At 46.4% G+C, this 18,426-nt stretch overlaps 1 protein-coding gene across 1 annotated transcript in view; it reads left to right on the top strand.

Annotated features, from left to right (window-relative positions):
- Positions 1–18,426, top strand: part of GABBR2 (gamma-aminobutyric acid type B receptor subunit 2) — a 347,460-nt gene that overhangs the window by 130,679 nt on the left and 198,355 nt on the right. The window contains exon 3 of the mRNA XM_047066870.1: positions 10,145–10,315. Within this exon, the coding sequence (XP_046922826.1) occupies positions 10,145–10,315 (171 nt within the window). The remainder of the gene's footprint in view (positions 1–10,144; positions 10,316–18,426) is intronic.

Raw genomic sequence — 18,426 nt, 5'->3', positions numbered from 1 at the left:
GGACAGATGATTAGGAGCTGGCCCTGAAGAGATGGGAGGATCCAGCAGACAGAAATACTGCATGCGCTTTCACTGCAAGCATTGAGGTGGGCCCCAGCACACCTTTCTCCCCCTATAGATATGATGTCAACCTATCGACTAATTAGAGGTGCTAAATTGACATGAGGAGACATGATTTTTGCAGTGTGGTAATTAAAAGGCAGTTGGCTTCACAGCTGTGATCACACGAGAGCACTTCTTACCCATAAAGACATCAACTGAAAGCAAAGTGCAAAGGAGCTGAGGAAGCCGAAGAGGATTCTAATGTAATTTGCTAATTTCCTACATTTGTCACCTGTACAGCTGCAAAGGGAAAATGGAACATTTTACCAGAAGTTTAAGAGAAAATTAAAGACATACATTCTAATTGTACACAATTAGACAAGCAATATAATCATTATTATTTTTTTAAATTAACAAGCCATTTTACATTCACTACATTAGGATTTAGAAGGCCTGATTTAGAATTATGTCTCTGTCTGGTAGCAGCCACATCACAGCGAGTGAACCCATTCATTCACCGAGGCATCTCATCTGTCAAATGGGTATACCCCTCTCCCTGCTGCCTTCCTCGGGGTTGAGGTGTCACTGAGGGAGAAGCTTTGTAAGTTAAAAGGCCTTTCATAAGGATAAGAAACAGCATGTAACCCTCGTAATGTCTAAGTCTGGAAGTTGTGACCTGACATTAGCCATCATTCACTGGGTGCCTATACTACTCTGATCCTGAGACGGGAGTGGGATGGGGTATGTCACCCTGGATTACAGAGAAGGAGACAGATCCCACAAGGTGAAGGAGTGCTCCCAAAATTGAACAGTGAGTAGCAGACCTGGAGCTTGGACCCGACCCATCGAAACTGAAACCCTGAATTCCTACCCTTATGGACCATACTACTTTCTCAGCACTGGCTTGGTTTTGCCTCTGTTTTACTCCCACGTCTGACTTAAAAAAGAAAGAAAGAAGGATTTGGGGAAGTAATATTTGTTTTCCTATCTTCTTTGCATCAAATAATGATAGAAATGCTGAGGTGGGGAATGAAGGAGTAAAAATTACTGGACCGCATAACAAAAGCGAAAAAGTAAATTACTTTGCAATTTAATATTTACAAATAAATAAAAGCTATTTCTTAAACTGGGTGATGGGCAGTTGGATATTGGTTTTGTTATTACTCCTTAAGCCAAACATGTATATTTCATACACTTATACAGTTATATGTAGTTTATATTTCATGATAAAAGTTTAAAAAGGAAAATATGAAGAATTTTCTGTTAAATAAAAAGCCAAATATATGTATGAGTTCTGTTTCACATAACTGAATTGGGCCACCTTAGGGAAATCAAAAGCATTATAAGCCAGTGATTCGTTATTATTGTTGTTTCTTTTAAGCAAATCTTATTGTTTCTTCTCCTTTCTTTTAAATTGCCCTAGTTGTTTTCTCCCCTTGTACCGGTGCCTCCCTAGGAAGCAGCCTTGAATATTGGAAGAGAGAGCTGCCAAAAAGGAAAGTCCCAAGTTCAAGCCTTAGCCTTGCCACTTGCTAACGTGTGAATTCAAGCCACTCACTCAACCTCTCTGAGGTCCGGTTTCCTCATTTATAAAATGAGAGTAATACTGTCTACTCTACCAATATGGTGGGACTTTGCGAAGATGAAAAATTAAACTAAAGAAGTAAATGTGTTTTGGAAGTTGTTAATTATAGAAGCATCGCAGTCTGCGGAATGAGCAAAGACTCGTCAGTCTCCCTGCTCTGCCTGTTGCTTGCTGGGTGACCAAGTGCCAGTGACTTAACCTCTCTGAGCCTCAGTCTCCTCATCTGAAAAATGCAGATCACAATAGTGTCTCCCTCATAGTATTATTTTGCCCGTCAAATGAGACAGTGAATGCTGAGCCCTGAATGTGATGTTTGCCCCACAGCAGGTGCTCATCATACAACTTCAAGGAGTCAAAATACCTGAGCTGGAATCCCAGCTTTGCCCCTTATGTGGTCTCAGGCATGTCACTGTACCTCCCTGAGCCTCAGTTGCTCCATGAAGAACGAAGACAATGATGCCTCCTCTACCTCCCTCACGAATTGTTTTGAGCCCCGCCCCCCCCCGAAGAATATGGCATATGGAAGTGAGTGGTGAGAGCCAGGCTGCTGTGCACCTCTGAGTGATTCGAAACTAGCACTCATCAACAAAAGGAGAGATGATTGTTCCCCAAGTGGTTCCGGCCCGGGATGTCTGCCTAAAGAGGCCTCCAACCTTAGGGCAGGTCTCCGCACGACACCCCAGCAAGCCTTCCAGGGGACTGGGGCTTCACGAACCCACCCCGATGCCGGGCATTCCTTTCCCCTCGTTAACTCGGGAAATGCTTTGCAACCGCTCCGCATCACATTAATCTCACGGGCATCTGTGGAGAGGCACTTTGTGTCCAGTCTTTCGCCAGGGCTTGGGGTGCAGCGGCGACCTGGCGCAGACCTAAAGCAGCCCGGAGTTCCCAACGCACCCAGCCCAGTGCCTTTGTATACATCCTGGCACTGGCCACAAACAGGGTTTTGTCAGAAGCTTCCTGAGAAAGTTGCATTCCATTCATCTCGGCTGAAAGGGACCCGAGATGACAAATACTTCCCTCATTTAATTACAGAAACAGTCAGCAAACCCATGGAAAGAGATTAAACCAAGCAGAGAAAAGAGCAAGCCTCCATCCTATTCTGCCCCCCTTGCTTCTGGCCCCAGTTTCTCACCTAGGATTTAGCAAGGAGGGCCGCTCTTAGATGTACTCTCCACCTGAAAAGTGCCGAATCTCTGCAGGAAAGTTAAAGTCAGAGACCCCAAACCAGGGAAAGAATGAATTGCATTTAGGCAAGAATCCATCAGTGGCTCGGAGTTTAATAAAGATCCTGAAGTTGGGAGGTATGTTTACATTTTTCATCTGGGCTTACATCTGCAGAGAAGTGAGACGCAAAGGCAATTATCTGAATAAATCAGATCAAATGAAATGCATACCCGCATGAAGTGAACAAACTTTTTCATCATTTTCCTCAATTGGAGGAAATTCTTGGGGAGAAAAGCAGAATTGTGTGGTCACAAGGAACCTTTGAAATCCTTTGTCCATCATTTTCAGAGGTGAGGAAAACAGACACCTAGAAGAAATGATGCCCTTGTTCTCACGGTCCTAGAGACAGGGTTAAGCCTGGTTTTCCCAGGTCCCTAAAGTGGCCTTGTAGTGGCCTCAGCTTAATGTTGAAGTGACTTGTGGTTCAATGTGCACACCCTAAACTCGCAAAATACTGCGTGCCAGGAGAGAGATGCTGACGACTCTCTCCCCTTCCTACTCTGCTGGGTAAGGTGTGCCCCCAGAACGGAAACTTTCTATGTGTGAGAGACTGGAAACCTTGCCCCCTGTGCTACTGGGCCTCAGAAGAAGGAGCAAGCCTTCAGGTTTGGATCATTGCCTCATCTCACCCGGAACTGGAAGTTAAGAGCCGGTTGAAGAAAGAGAACCAGATGTGAACTTAAAAGACCAGCTTCACAGTTCCTGTATTGACCTTGCACAACTGTATCACCTTTCTCTTTCCTTGGTTTCTCCGGCTGTAAGATGGATGGTGATTCCTACCTCAAAGAACCAAGGGGCTCTAAGACTAACTGACATCCTAGATGTTTGGCAGCTTCGATGATTCTAAAAAAGATGGAGCTAGATTAATAAATTCCCACTAAGCTTTGCCTCCCAGCACTCCGGACACTACCTTGTAAAATAACAATTGTTCTGAAAAATAATGGACTTTTCCCTCTCTCTCCCACAATCTGCGTTAGAGACCCAGGGCTTTGCCAGTCAGAAAATTGGACAGCTACACCTCTACTCACAGTTGCTGATCTTTGAAGCAACCAAGATGCTTTCTTCTCTTCATTTTTATATACCTTTGTAAATTCAAACAAAGCTATAAATTGCTAGGAAAAGCTGGATAAGGAGAAGACAGGAGGGCATTAGGAATGCACTGCATACTGGGAAGCAGAAACCTCCCAAGTACAGTTTTATGGGCAAGACAGAAAAACCCTGGCAACTGTCCATGATGGAAATTTAATGTACTGTGTTGATTCAGAGTATCTGAAAATTAGGCACTGAGGGCAAAGCTGTCACCTCATTAATGTAGAACAGCAAAAAGTGAGAGCCTCTTGGACACCTAAGACTGTGCTCAAATACTTCTTTTTCAGTTTTCTGGGTAAAATATTCAATTATAATGTAAAAAGACAGAAAACAGGGCCAAGGGCAATCCACATATTATGTTATATGATAAGCCATGTCTGAAAAGACCTGCCTTGCTTTTGACAATGAGTACACTAGAAACACCTAACATCCAGCCTTTGAAAAAATATTGCAAAAGTAATCAAAGTTGCATAATACCCAGAAAAAGCAGAGGAAGAGTCCATCTCTGAAAATGTTCTATTGTAGGATAAAGAAGAAAACTTCCAAAACATACTTGGCATCCTCAATCATATGCAGAAAAAACATGGTCTCCATGAATTAGCCTGAGATAAGATGTCGGGGTGTGATCATACAAAATTCTTGGAAAATGGAAACTCTCAGTGACAAAATAAAAATATATTAGAGACAGTAAAGCTTAAAAGTGAGGCTGTTGAAAAGCATATCAACAAACTTGTAGAACAACGAAGCTGAATGGCTGAATTGTTTATGTACCACATTGTAGTCAAAGGTCTGCAGAGTCAAATAATAATGATGTGCCACCATATCCCAGAAAGATTAGCAAGGAAAGATTGTAGGAAAGCAATAAGATGCTCTTGTGAGACACAGAAGACAAGGACCAGGAGATTATATACTTATTGTATAAACTACATTTAGAGTATATGTAGATTTTTTTTTTCTGAGTTGAAAGACCTGAGTGTATAGATTGGAGGATTCCCTGTGTTTCAGATAAAATCAAGTGTGCCCACACCAAGATCAATCTTGGCAAATATTTTGAATTCTAGGAATAAAGAACAAACATTCTTCAGGGATCCAGGCAGAGGATACCAGACGGCTACAAAGGAACAAGAGTCAAACTAGCCCCAGATTTCTCATCTGTATCACTTTGTAGTTTCAAGGGGGAGAAGTGTAGCCCAAGAATTTTATACCCAGCTAAATTCTACCATGTGTGTGTCAAGGCAACTGAGGGCCATCCTCAGCAAGTTTTCAACTGCTTGCCCTTCTTCATAATATTAAAAGATACTCCAGCAGGTTGAGACAAGAAGCAAGATTAACATATCCAGAATGGAGAAGTGTAGACATGTAGTCTAAATACCAAAGAGAACATGAGGAAACAAATAGGAAGCATACAAAAAAAGAGTAAGACTGCCAACAGGATGGTAAGTGCAAGGTCAAGAACTTATTACAGCAATAAGCATATATGTTTTTAAATCCATGTGCTCTTTTCAAGAAATATACTTTCAAATAATCTTAACAGAATGCAAATAAAAGGAGGATCAGATCTGTGGCAGGCAAATGCAAGCAGAAATTAAGTAAGGGTTTCAATATTAATATTATGCATGATATGATATAAGTCAAAAAGTAATAAAGTGACAGAAAGGTTTGTTTTACCTTGACAAATATTTTAATTCTTAGTTCATGTAATGATGATTAAGTGCCTGTGTTTGGACTAGACAAGGATATACATTGCTGAAAAATAAAGATATAATTGTAATAAACTTTTATGCTGAGAACAACATAAAATCAAAGTATATAAAGCAAAAACTGTTGAAATACATAGGGAAATTGTCAGAGACGATAGAGAAAAATGTAGTAAGTCTTCTAGTCTTTGACAGATCGAGTAAACAGAAATACAAAGCATGTGATAATAAGATACTTTTGTTGATTATATCTGTTATGCATAAGAAGTCTGACAAAGACTTTTATAGCTTACAAATTGAGACTGCATTCTCTTTTCCAGCCACCATGGAACTTTTAGAAAAATTGATTGTAGAATAGGCCACAAAGAAAATCTCAATAAATTCCAAAAGCAGACACTAAATATGCCGGATTCTGAAAACAATGCAACAAAACTATAAATGAGAACAAAACTATAAAATCAATTTAAAAGTACTCTCCAAAATAAATCCTTGGTTAGGGATTAGCTCAGAGCCTCAATCATCACAGTCTGTTTAGAAATGAACTTGGTTGTGGGGTGCCTGGGTGGCTCAGTCAGTTAAGCCTCTGACTCTCGGTTTCAGCTCAAGTCATGATCTCATGGTTCATGAGATGGAGCCCCGAGCTGGGTGGCACAGAGCCTGTTTGGGATTCTCTCTCTCTCTCCCTCTCTCTCTGCCCTTCCCCCCTCAAAATAAATAAATAAACTAAAAAAAAAAAAAAGAAAGAAAGAAATGAAATGAAATTAACTTGGCTGTGAGGCAGGAGAGCCCAGAAAGGTTTGGCATTCCAGTTAGGGCCATAAGAGTGACTATGCCTGGAAGGAAGGCCTCGCCTAGCAAGTACATAGGATGCAAGGGGGAGAAAGAGGGCTGGTATTGGAGTCCTGTAGATCTGGATTGGTGTCCTGCTCCTACCTCTTCCTGGCTATGGTGAATATGTCAACAGCTCCCCATTTTTTAGGTTTTAGCCTACTTATTCAACACTAGGGATGTTGAGCTATGTTCATCGTTCTCAACCCTCCCCGGGCATCATGATCACCTGTGAAGAATTTTAATAATATTGATGCCTAGGCTCTAGGTCCAGAGATTCTGATGCATCTGGTTTGCCATGGGACCAAGGCATCATATTTTTTTTTTAAATCTCCCTAAGCGATTCCAATGTACAGCCAATAACACAATTCCAATAACACAATAAAAATATATTGAGAACCCCAGAGCTAGATGACTTCTCAGGTTCCTGCAATTCTGAAATTCAGCAGCGCTACTAGGCATGTGCAGACTTTGCCCATAGAAGAAAGTTTTAGGGGGCTAAAGCCAGAGGAACGGTGATGCAGAGCAATCCAATCAAAGTGTGCATTATCTCAAATGGGGCAGAAAATGCCAGTGCCAGTTAATATTTTGCACCCAACATGATTTAGACCGGGGGCATATATTGTACTCCAAGCCCATTGTAAACACAATGGGCCATTTATTCACTGAACAGTAACCACTGTAATTACCTACAGGGCAAACATACGAGGTTGTTCAAGCAACAATTAATTGTGGACCTGGAATTGATGGGACAATAGTGATAAAGTATCAACCAGAGTGTGATTCAGAAATCACATCAGAAAACCAATATTTCCCAAATTGTGTTAGATAAGCATTTTGGGGGAGGTGATGGCACATATACCACCCCAAGTCCTGAAAGAGTTACTCCCGGATTTTTCTGATAGCTCCTTCTTACACTGGTGACTGTAGGAGGCTTGAAGTGTTGTTTTAATGTTGAGAGAAAAATCACAGACCCTGTGTTTGAGGAGACGATAGAGAACATCTATTTCTGGTGCTCACCCTGGGACCCAAATGTCACCAGCAGGCAGGGGTGCTGCCCTTGTTTGGGTTGTGGGATCCTCTCTGTGAATCTGATAGCAGCCATGGATCCTCTTTTCCGTGAGGGAAAACGTGCATGTCAGTAATGCACACATGACCACACAAGCCTTTTCATAGAGTTTTTGGGGAGCTCACAGACGCCTTGGAACCCCTCTGTATTCTCATTAGGTCGTAGTCCAGCCCCCGTGTGCATACCTCCGGACACAGGGATCTCATTTCTTCCATTGCTGGACAACTCTGAATGGAAGCCTTCCTCAGTGTGTCCAGTGGAGATCTTCCCCTCTGTATGTTCTCCCTATTTGTTCTTATTCTGCCCAGAACTTTTTTAAACTGTCATCCTACACTTGACTTTTACCAGTCTTGGGATGATGTCCCTACACGTACCCTCTAGCTCTAGGGGACAGATGATGGGATATTTCATTCCTACACGTACCCTCTAGCTCTAGGGGACAGATGATGGGATATTTTATGTTCATCTCCAACAGATGGGATGTGTTGAGGTTGCTGGCTGGACGCAAGAGATGCAGGGGTCCTAGGTAGTGGCTGTCTACCCTCTGAGCCAGACCAGGAAAGGACAAAGTCTCCCCTGCACCACTCTGCAAAAGTCTGGCAGGGAGGGGAGAAGGAGTGCTTCCTCGGATAACAGGAGAGACAATAAAAGCACCTTCAGCTGGGGCCTGAGGGCACCGGATGTTATTTCTCTGGATGCTGAAATTGACTCTGGGATGGATTAGGTCTAGAGCTGCTGCGAGGATGGCAAGGGCTCAGGGAGAAAGCAGGTGGTGGCAGGTGAGCTTGCCTTGGTTATGCCTTCTCTGGGCAAAGGATTTACATGAGACAAAAGAAAGAAGGAAGAAGAAGGAAGGGAGGGAGGCTGGTAGGAAGAGAGGAACAGAGGGAATGGGGGTGTGGTGTGGTGTGGTGAACGACAGACTAAAAGAAACCATGGAAGAATTATTTAATGATCTCGGTGAGGGAAAGGCCTTTCTAAATATGACACAAAACCTGAGGACACTAAAGAGAAAAAATTGATAAATTCAACCACATTTTTAAAAAAAGTCTCTATGTCAGAAGACACTGTAAGAAACATAAAAAGAAAAAGTTCAAACTAGAGGGACATTAGCAACTTCTGTTGCAAAGGGCTAGTTTCATTAATGTAAAAGATCACTTATGCCAACTGATAAGAAAAAGACTAGAAATCAAATTGGAAAACAGGTAAAGGATGTGAATGGTTTCCAGAAACAAACTGCAAATTGCTCTTGAGCATAGGAAAAGGTACTCAACCTTGCCTCTAATAAGGTAAATGCAAATTAGACGAGCAAGAAGAAACCATGTTTCCACCTTCACACAGCAAAGATCAAAAAGTGTGATAAGTGCCTTCTGTGGGTGAAGCCAGGAGGAAAGGGAGAGCAGAGATCAGAGGAAATGCTATGGAGGAGGTGACATTTAAGCTGGGCCTTGGAGGACAGATAATTAAAATCCAATTTAGCAACTTACTGGCACTTAAAAGAAAGAGAAGGAATAATAAAAGGGAAGATAGATTTGACTACTGAGTGTAAATTAAAATACACACACACACACACACACACACACACACAATGAAAAGCAAACAAACCTGGATATTTGTAGCCATTGCAATAGTCTGAGTTTGGATGCTGTACATATAAAAAAAGTCTTCATTAAATTCAGTAAGAAAAGCATTAGAATACCACTCAAAAATAAGCAAAGGATATGACAAAGTCACTCCTAAAATAGATCATACTACTGGTTAGCGATCCCATGGAAATGGTCTCAACATTATGCATAACCCATGAATGCAATATGATTCATTTTTTTTAGTGATAGATCATTATAAGATTATATAGAGGAATGTTTTATTTCTGTTGTGATGACTGTGTTGAAATAGGCCCTCTAATTATACCTGGCTAGTGGGTGTGTAAATTGATACAATGGGGGGGGATAAGTATTAAATCTTTAAAAGCTCATATCTTTTATCTGGGAAATTTTATATCACAGACTCTATGCAATAGAAATAGCCTAAAATGTGGAGAAAAGATGCTCGGCACAAAGATGCTTGTAGACTAATATGACAATAATAACAAATTACGAACGGTCTAAATGCCCCCAAATTAGAGAGTATTCAGTAAATCATGATGTGTTCATATGCTGGAATATTATGCAGCCATTAAAATGTTTGCAAGGAGGTTTTGTTTTGTTTTTTAAACAGGATGGTTTTGATGCTTGTAGGATAATGTTAAGGAGTGGGGAGGAGTTCAATTGTGTATGTCGAATGATCTCAAGAACCTCTTTTTTAAAAAATCACTGTGCATGGAAAAAGGACCAGAAGGAGATAAAAATGACAGTTAATGGTGGTTCGCTGATGAGGGATAAATTATTGGTGCATTTTTTTTCCTTCTTATTTTGCATTTTTGAAACCTTCTCTTCAATTATAATGTGTTACTTTCACAACAAAAGGGCTTAAAAAATGTCTTGCCCCATGTGTTTGTGCCCCACATCAGGCTTAGGGTCTGGGCTCTATGCAATTCGGAAAGATCCTGGGCTGGCTCACAGCCGTGAAACCCACCAGTAAAGGTGTTGCCTCTTTTGTGTTTTCCAGCTTTCCTTTGCTGCGACCACGCCTGTTCTAGCTGATAAGAAAAAATACCCTTATTTCTTTCGGACTGTCCCATCGGATAACGCGGTGAATCCAGCCATCCTGAAGCTGCTAAAGCATTACCAGTGGAAGCGAGTGGGCACGCTGACCCAAGACGTGCAGAGGTTCTCCGAGGTAGGTTTGCGGAGAGGGCGCGTTCTCACCTACCTGTTAGCTGTTGTCTTCTCCCGCCAAGGTGCAATATGGCTCAATCAGGGATGGGTGATATCACAGGGCTTGTAAGCACGCTTGCATTAGCAGGATCAGAGCTGTTTTACCACCGACAAAATAGAGCTGGTGGCTGAGCAATTGGTGCAAGGCAGAGGTGAAAACCTACATCGAGACAGCTCAGGAGCCCAACCTTCCCTTTTGTCGTGCCTTTGGGCTAAATCGTGTGATGCATTCCCTTACTGCTCTTGTATGTTTGCTGTCCTTGTTACTGATGCCGGGTGACCATCTAAAATCATGCTGTGCCCCCAAGAGTGTTTCTACTGTAAGGGGAGTTTGGGGAGGGGTTGGCTTGGAAGGAAGGCTCCAGGGCCACCATGGATTGGTGGGTTTGTTTGGGGTTTTATTTGGTTGTTTATTTTAATGGCTTACACACACACATCATATGTGGTGTTTTAGGGTTTTGTTTTGTTTTGTTGCAAAAGAAAAAAAAGTTGAATATATATAGTAAAAAAAAAAAAAAAAAGTAAAAGCGTTGCTTTGCCCAATCCCCGTAAATCCTACTTTCTCTCCCAAGGGAACTCCTGCTTTGAGTTTACTGCTCATCTGCCCAGAACTTTTTCAATATACTGTTTAAACCCAAATGACTCCATACTATATATTTTGCTTTTTTCACTTTACTACGGATCTTAGAGAGCTTGATTGACCTCATTCCTATTAATGGGCCATGCTGTTCTGTCAGATGGATAGATGGTAATTTACTGAATGTGTGCAGCTTTCTGATACCACAGCCAGCACCTTCCCGCCCGGGTGGGCATCTCCGTAACAGATTTATAGCAGTGGAATTATTGGATCATTTAAAATATTGTGACAAACTGACCTCCAGGGAGGCTGTTCTGATTTCTAGTCCCAACAGCAGCGTGTGAAAATGCCTGTTTCCATGCTTCTTAACTAACGGCGGATATTAGCAAGGGTTTAAAAAGTTTTCCCTACTCAGATGTGTGCAAAAGGATCTCTTGCCTTCTTTCCCATTCTCCCTGTAGCTCCTATTTTCCTCTTCTCTCCTGCATGTGCTCTGGACACCCAGAGCGTCCCAGCAAAACAAGCTATTCTATATGTGCTTATTGGCCTGAGAGAAAAAAAAAAAAACATGAACTGCATAGGGAGGAAGGGTGTGGGTCGGTGGACCTCCACGGCAGGAGTCAGGGAGGACTCACCCCTGGGTGTGTGTCCGGGAAGGTGGGTGCAGAGCAGTGGGAATCATCAGACCTGTTTCCACTGCAGCTTTGTACTTTCTGAGGCTCTGCCCTACCTCTCCGGGCGGGGGGGAAGGAGAGCTCCCTCCACGCATTGGCTGTGTGACCTTGGAGAAGTCCCCTCACTTCTCTGAGCTGGGGTTTCCTCCCCTATAAACACGGGGACAGTAGCCTTCCCTGCAGGTTCTTGCCGACATCAGTCATAGATTCAAAAGAGCTTTGGAAACTGTAAAGTTCCCACACTGAGAGGGGTGTTTTCAGAGGTGCTTGAAAAGCAGAAGTGTTTGGCCCCACAGTCTGTGGTTATCCAAACAAGGCAGACTTTTCCCAGGCAAAGCTAGTCCTCATCTTCCCACCTCACTGTTTCTCAGTCCCTAGGGAGAGGCATAAAGGAAACTTGACCCCCTGCGGGAGTGACTCATTGCCAAAGGCTGCAAAAGCTTTGGCTGCAAGAACGCCTTTTATGCCTTTTATAAGGCAGTGACCAGTGCTCTAAAATGAGTGTCAAACAGGTTGATGGCAAGAGTGGAGATGCCCAGTCCTGTGACCCCATTGACACCAGACTCTGCAGCGATTTGGAGACATCTGTTTGTTCCCATTGGAGTCTTCGGCTGTCGCAGGTCTGGCTGTCACAGCGTGAGGGACCTTTAGGGACACCTCCCCCAACTCCTCGTTGTATAGAAATGAAAACCGAGACCCAGAAAGGGGAAGGGACAACATTTAGGTTTTCAGAGCACCTCAGAAGTCACAGAAGATTGTTCACAGAAAAGGCAGGACTGAATCCTGGGATCCTGACTCCCAGAGTCAGACTTCCCATTGCTCCTTTCCATCCATAGCTTCCTGTTGTCACGTGAGAACTGCTTGTAACTCTGGAGGTAGGAAATACCCCAAAGCCTTGGTTTAAAGAAAAGAAATTCTTAGTCTCCACTCAGTTGAGTGCTTTATAGATTCCCAAACACTCTCACAGCAGCAGCCCAGTGAGAGACAGGGGTGGATGGTGGGGGGACAGGGGTTATGTTCCCATTTTCCAAACGAGGAAACTGAGGCTTACAGAGGGCATTTAGCTTCTTCCTCCAGGGCACACGCTGATAAAGGGAATGCTGCCGCCCTGCCCCTCCAACTGTCAGCCATTGCTTTCCTTATTACACTGTCCCTGTCCTCGCTGGGGTCGAGTATTGACAGTTTGGGACCACATCTCCATCCCTACACAGCTGTGTTAGGGCCCTCAGCTGAGGTTTCAGGACATCTCAGTGGGAAACCTCTTTTCTGAGGACAGGATGTTGCTTGGTGGTATTGCTGGCAAGGACCCCTCTCGATTTAAATCTCTCAGGCCAGCTGACTCCTCTGTGTGCCCAAGGGTTTTGGCATCCCTCTCCCGATGTCTGGGCTGCATCGCCGGAGTGCAGGCATGGAGGCTCGCCAGGGGCTAACAGCTTTTCGTGAGTGCGAGGGAAGCTGGATTCCTTTTATGAAATTGGTCGATCAGCAGCGTCAAGTGGTTCTGTTCCCAAGCGGTGCACTGGACGGATGGTCAGACGAAAGCAGTCGTGAAGTTGGAGGAGGAGCAGAGGAGGGGGAAGCTTAATCCCAGAAGGGCTGAAAGGGGTGCAGGGCTGCGGGCCATCCCACCTAGGGACCAGCTGCTCCTGTGGGCCCCCGCTAGTACGTGGTGCCCAGAGGCGGCCCGGGACTGGGATCAGATGGGCAGGTCTCCAGACCCCGCTTTGCCAGGCAAGGGCTGTGGGGCCACAGGCTGTTCACTTCATCTCAGCGAGATCCAGTTCCCTTTGTGTAAAATGGGGATATGTATCCCAATCCCACAGGGACTCAGAGATGACAGAGTCAGGACAAGAATATCAAAGATCTCTGCGTAGTAAATGCTCATTAAATGGACATCCTCTACTCCGCTAATTCCTGGGACAAACTCTAGGAATGCGTATCCATTCACTCAAAAAAATAATAAATGGCCTACTGTGTGCCAGGGTCTGTGACGTGCACAGACCCTGTGCTGTGGAGGGCCAGGGAGTAATGGACACGGCCTCAGGGTCAGTAGGGGTCAGGCCTCCTTCACTGGGTTCTCGACTCTGGCTGCTTATTGGAATCACCCGGGAATTGTTTTTTTTTTTTTTTTTAATTTTTTTTTTCAACGTTTATTTATTTTTGGGACAGAGAGAGACAGAGCATGAACGGGGGAGGAGCAGAGAGAGAGGGAGACACAGAATTGGAAACAGGCTCCAGGCTCTGAGCCATCAGCCCAGAGCCTGACGCGGGGCTCGAACTCACGGACCGCGAGATCGTGACCTGGCTGAAGTCGGACGCTTAACCGACTGCGCCACCCAGGCGCCCCTGGGAATTGTTTTTTTTTTAAGTTGGGTTCCCCTATCCCCCGCCACCACCACAACTTTTAACGGCTTTACTAGGATATAATTTACATACCGTAAAGTTTATCCATTGTTAGTGTATAGTCCAATCATTTGTAGCAAATTTCTGTGGTTATGCAGCCCTTACCACAATTCAGTGTTAGAACACACCGATCACCTCACAAGTTTCCTTTGTGCCCGTTTGTAGTCGGGCCCACCCCCAGTCCCAGGGTCATTTGCTTGCTCGATAGTTTCGCCTGTTCTGGAAATTTCCTATAAGTAGAATTATATAACGTGCACTTTTTTTGTGTCTCGCTTCTCGTATCTAGCATAATGTTTTTAAGGTTCATCCACGTAGCATGTTACCAGTGGTTTGTTTCTTCATATAGCTGAGTAGTATTCCCCTGTGTGGCTAGGGCACATTTCAGAATCCTCTGGGGAGCTTTTAAAATCCAGATAACCCTCGTGTTAGAATCTGTTCAATCTCCCGGTGATTTCAATGTGCTGTCCATGATAATATGCGTTTCCCAGTTGTCTCCCTCAGGAAGCCAGGGTGGGAAACGGCGCCCTCTTGTGGTGGGGGCCATTGCTTTCAGAGTGGCCTTGGTCTTCCGGTAGCATGTCAGGCCTCCACTGGGCCGGTGACTGGGTGACTGCGAAGCAGGGTGGAGAAGGTGGAGGGTGGGGCTCTGCCAGGTGGAAGACAAAGGTGGGGGCGGGTGATGAAGATTGAGGGTGCTGCTGAGTGGGTGCTCCACGGGGCTGGGGATGGAGAGGGATGAGCAGACAGATGGCCCGTGGGCTTGGAGGAAGTGGAGCTCTGGAAGTCTCTGGGAAGCTTGGCAGTGTGGGGTGAGGGAGCCAGAAGGATGGGAGGGGCGGTCAGAACTGGAAGAAGGACGGAGGGGCCAGGCCCTGGCTCTGTGTGAACAGCTGAAGTGGAGTGGAGGTGGATGTCACTGGAATTGGGGGCAAGGAGCGGGGAGGCCAGAGTGCTGAGTGACATCCACGTGGGCATGGCAGGAACAGGATGGAGGCAGGGCTTAGGGTGGAGTCGGAGGCAGTGAGCAGGGCTGCCTGGGGAACCAGCAGACAGCAGCAGGTATATCTGGGCCTCCCCCGCTTCCAAGTTCCAGGGCCTGTGGTCTACCAATTTAGGTTCCCAATTCTGTGACCCACCTAGCCAGCGGAGCAGCCTCAGTTTCCCCTTCTGTAAGATAAGGCAGTGGGGCCAGTTGACTTCTACGATCTCTCCTAACTCAAAGAATTTGTGATGAGGGCCTAGGGAGGTCTGGTCTTTGACCCTGATCCTGCCACACTGGGGGTGTGGCCATGAGAATTACTTCACCGCTTTGTGCCTCAATTTCTTCGCCTTGAAAATGGCGATGGTAACAACAGTACCTAAGTCTTAGGGATAGTGAGGATTAACTGTGTTTAGAAATTTAAGGTGCTAATTGAAGTGCCTGGCTCATAAGAAGCACCATGCAAGAGGTGGCTGTTATTTTTATTATCATCTCGAATCTGGCTCCTTAGCCTGTGACTGCCCCCACGCAGGAGCCCAGCTGTGTGGCTGCATGGCTCCCCTTCCTCCCTGCCCTCCAAGCAGGCTCTGAGGCTCCCAGCTCAGTTGCTGGTCGTCAAGTGATCTCAGGACTTCTGGGGCTGACCTTTCCATCCCAGAGACCTCCCCCAAGTGGTGGGATCCTCGGGGCCCTTGATCTGTCCAGCGCCGAAAGGGCACCATCTGTAGAGTTCCTCCTGAAAGTAACAGCCCTTTCAGCCCTCCACAGCCCCGCCTGGCCCCTTGAGGCCTTTCCGGCTTGCTGAGTTACCATCTGCCCCACTAGAGGGGTCTCTGGTCACTTCCTCTAAAGTTACTGCTTTTTATAACAGAGCAGTGGATGACAGGGGCCTCCTGCTTGCATCTAATCCGGGAGCCAGCCTTGTTAGAGTCATCAGCCCTTCTCGGCTGCGCTAAGCAGGAATGAACTTGACATGGCTGGAGAGACCCTTCATGGTCCCCCGAGGCCTCCTCTCAACTCCAGTCTGTTCCCCCTTTGGTGCAGCCGTACCTCCACGTTCCACGTTCTCTCTGCAGGAACGTCCTCCCCCACACCTGGCCATCCTTCCTCCCCAGGCTGGATGACGTGCGTGTGCTGCCTCTGTGCTCCCCGCACCTCCCCCCACCCCAGGCTTCTCTCTGCCCCAGCTCCTTGCACAATGCAGTGTGGTACGCCATCTGCTTCTTCACCCATCACCCACCGCCACTGGCGGGGGAGCCTCTGTGGACAAGAGCCACCCCGACCTTTCTGTCCCTTCACCCTGCATGCCGCCTGATACATGTCTTCAGCAAGGATTTCAGCAAATGTCTCTCTATCCATTGGGCCAGATTCTTGGGGGCAAATGCAGTAATTTCCCCTCTGTTGCCCTCAGTCTGCCTGCACCTAGGATGGTGAGGTGGGGAGGGAGGGGTGCAGAGAGATCCCTGCTCCTAGCCTGAGTCACCTGGGCCAGAGAGAAGAAGGGAGGGGCTGCACGGGCAGCAAGTAACAGTCCCACAGACCTCAGCCGGGCCGTTCTGTCGTTTCTCACCTGGGTCTTGTTTTTGGATGGGACGTTGTTTCTTGGCGGAGATTCTTCTAGAGATCTCACTGGGAAGTTCTGGGCCAGCCGCTGGAAACAGCAGTGGCCAGGATCTGCATCATGCTTCTGGGTGACAACGATGTCGGGCACTGGAAATGTATACGTTGTAGTTCGTGTCTGACTTCTTTTTGTCGGCTGTGTCATCCTGGGATGTTCATTCTGAGTGGGCAACATTCAGGTAATCCCAATGGTTCTCAAAGTACAGTCCTGGACCAGAGGCATTAGCGTCATTGTCACCTGGGAACTTGTTAGAAAAACAAATTTGAGGGCTCCACCCGGTCACCCTGAAACAGACCCTTTGGGGTGGCACCCAGTATGCTGGGGTTTTCGAACCCCTATGCTGGAGGAAAGGGCAGCCTTCAGCTGAGGTCACTGTGCTCCGAGGTCTACTTTATCTGAGAAAAGGGACAGGCCTGCTGCAAGAACCGAGGCACCTCTCGTCTCTGTCCTTGGCTTCCCTCCAGGCTGCAGGATCACCTGGGCAGCCCACACATCCTCAGACCTTCCATCTTTAGGAGGCAGGAGGGGACTGCTGACAGACCAGATTCTAATCCGAGTGGTCCTAGTGTCCCAGCCTGTGCCCAACTTTCATCTGAAAACTTGCCAATGCTTTTAGGCGATGACTGTCTGCCCCTAGGCAAGAAACGTCCTCTCCTTCTCTGGGCTCTTACCTTCAGCCCTGGGAGAGACCTGGCCTGCGGGCCAGCCAGCAGGGACTGCTCCCTATCTGTCCTGCCCACACCAAAACAGCTGTTCGTAGCAGCCTCTTTGGCATTTGAGGGGATGTGGGGGGGGGAGGGTCCATTATTTCCCAGGGTGTATGTATATGTGATAGGATTTTTGTACAGTTTTAACAGTTGTGTGTTTTTGCTATTATGTACCAGGGAGGAAAAGATAGCTAGCTCATCAAAACCGCACTTCAGTGAGGTTATTGTTGGGAATGGAAACCTCATTTAAAAAGTGAGGCTGTTCAAAGGAAAAAAACGAAGCCAGTAAGCACAGAGGTGGTGCACTTAGGTGGTGAAATTGCCTCTAAAGGGGTACAGGAGGGACTGAGGTTTGGGAAACACTGGGATGGATGAAGCCCATTCGGCTGCCTGCTCATTTAACACACGGCAGTGGGTGAGGGGTGGAGGGTAGTACTGGAAGTAATGGGCTTTTCTTTGAAGCCCTGGGCCGTGCAGATATTCAGTGGCAGAAATTCAAAGTCAAGGTCAAGGACTGGACCTGAAAACCTTCAGCCTTCTGAGGCTGAAGCTCCATGGGGCAGACACTAGGGTTCAAACGACACTTGTTCCTTCACGCGCGTGCCCCCAGAGGAAAGTGCAACCCACTAGCAGGTGCTCTGCCGTGCCCATCCCCCCACAGTGGGAAGACCCCCGTGTGGGTGAGAACCATCCACAGTCACGTGTGTGGTTTCCAGTGCTCCCGCCACGCTGGTGGCAGTGTTCTGTGGTGGTGTGCACACATCTGGGAGGCCATTCAGGGGTCTTGCCCAGTGGTGGATGTGGTGACTACGACTTCTGAAGAAAAGGCAGACCTCCAGCCTGGATGCCCTTGGTCTGGCTCAGAGGCTCTGCCCTCGGGAGAAACTTTCCCCACTCCACTTCAGAACAGGAAGGGGATGGCTGCCCCATCCGTGGTGTGAGAGGAAGACCCGGGGGCCTGCAGGATGCTTCCTCCCTAGCATTCCACGCCAGGTCCCCAGAGCTGAGCATCCTTCCAACACACACAGCCCTACTCTGAAAGGAAAGGAGTTGCCCCGGACCCTGCTTAGAGAGGGCAGGAAGCTTGGCTGTGGGAATGTGGTGCCAACCAC

This window comes from Lynx rufus, unplaced genomic scaffold, assembly GCF_022079265.1.
Source record: "Lynx rufus isolate CCGP_SWC_20201006 ecotype Redwood Valley unplaced genomic scaffold, mLynRuf1.p SCAF_10, whole genome shotgun sequence".
Lineage (NCBI taxonomy): Eukaryota > Metazoa > Chordata > Mammalia > Carnivora > Felidae > Lynx > Lynx rufus.
This window is presented reverse-complemented; position numbering and strand designations above follow the sequence as displayed.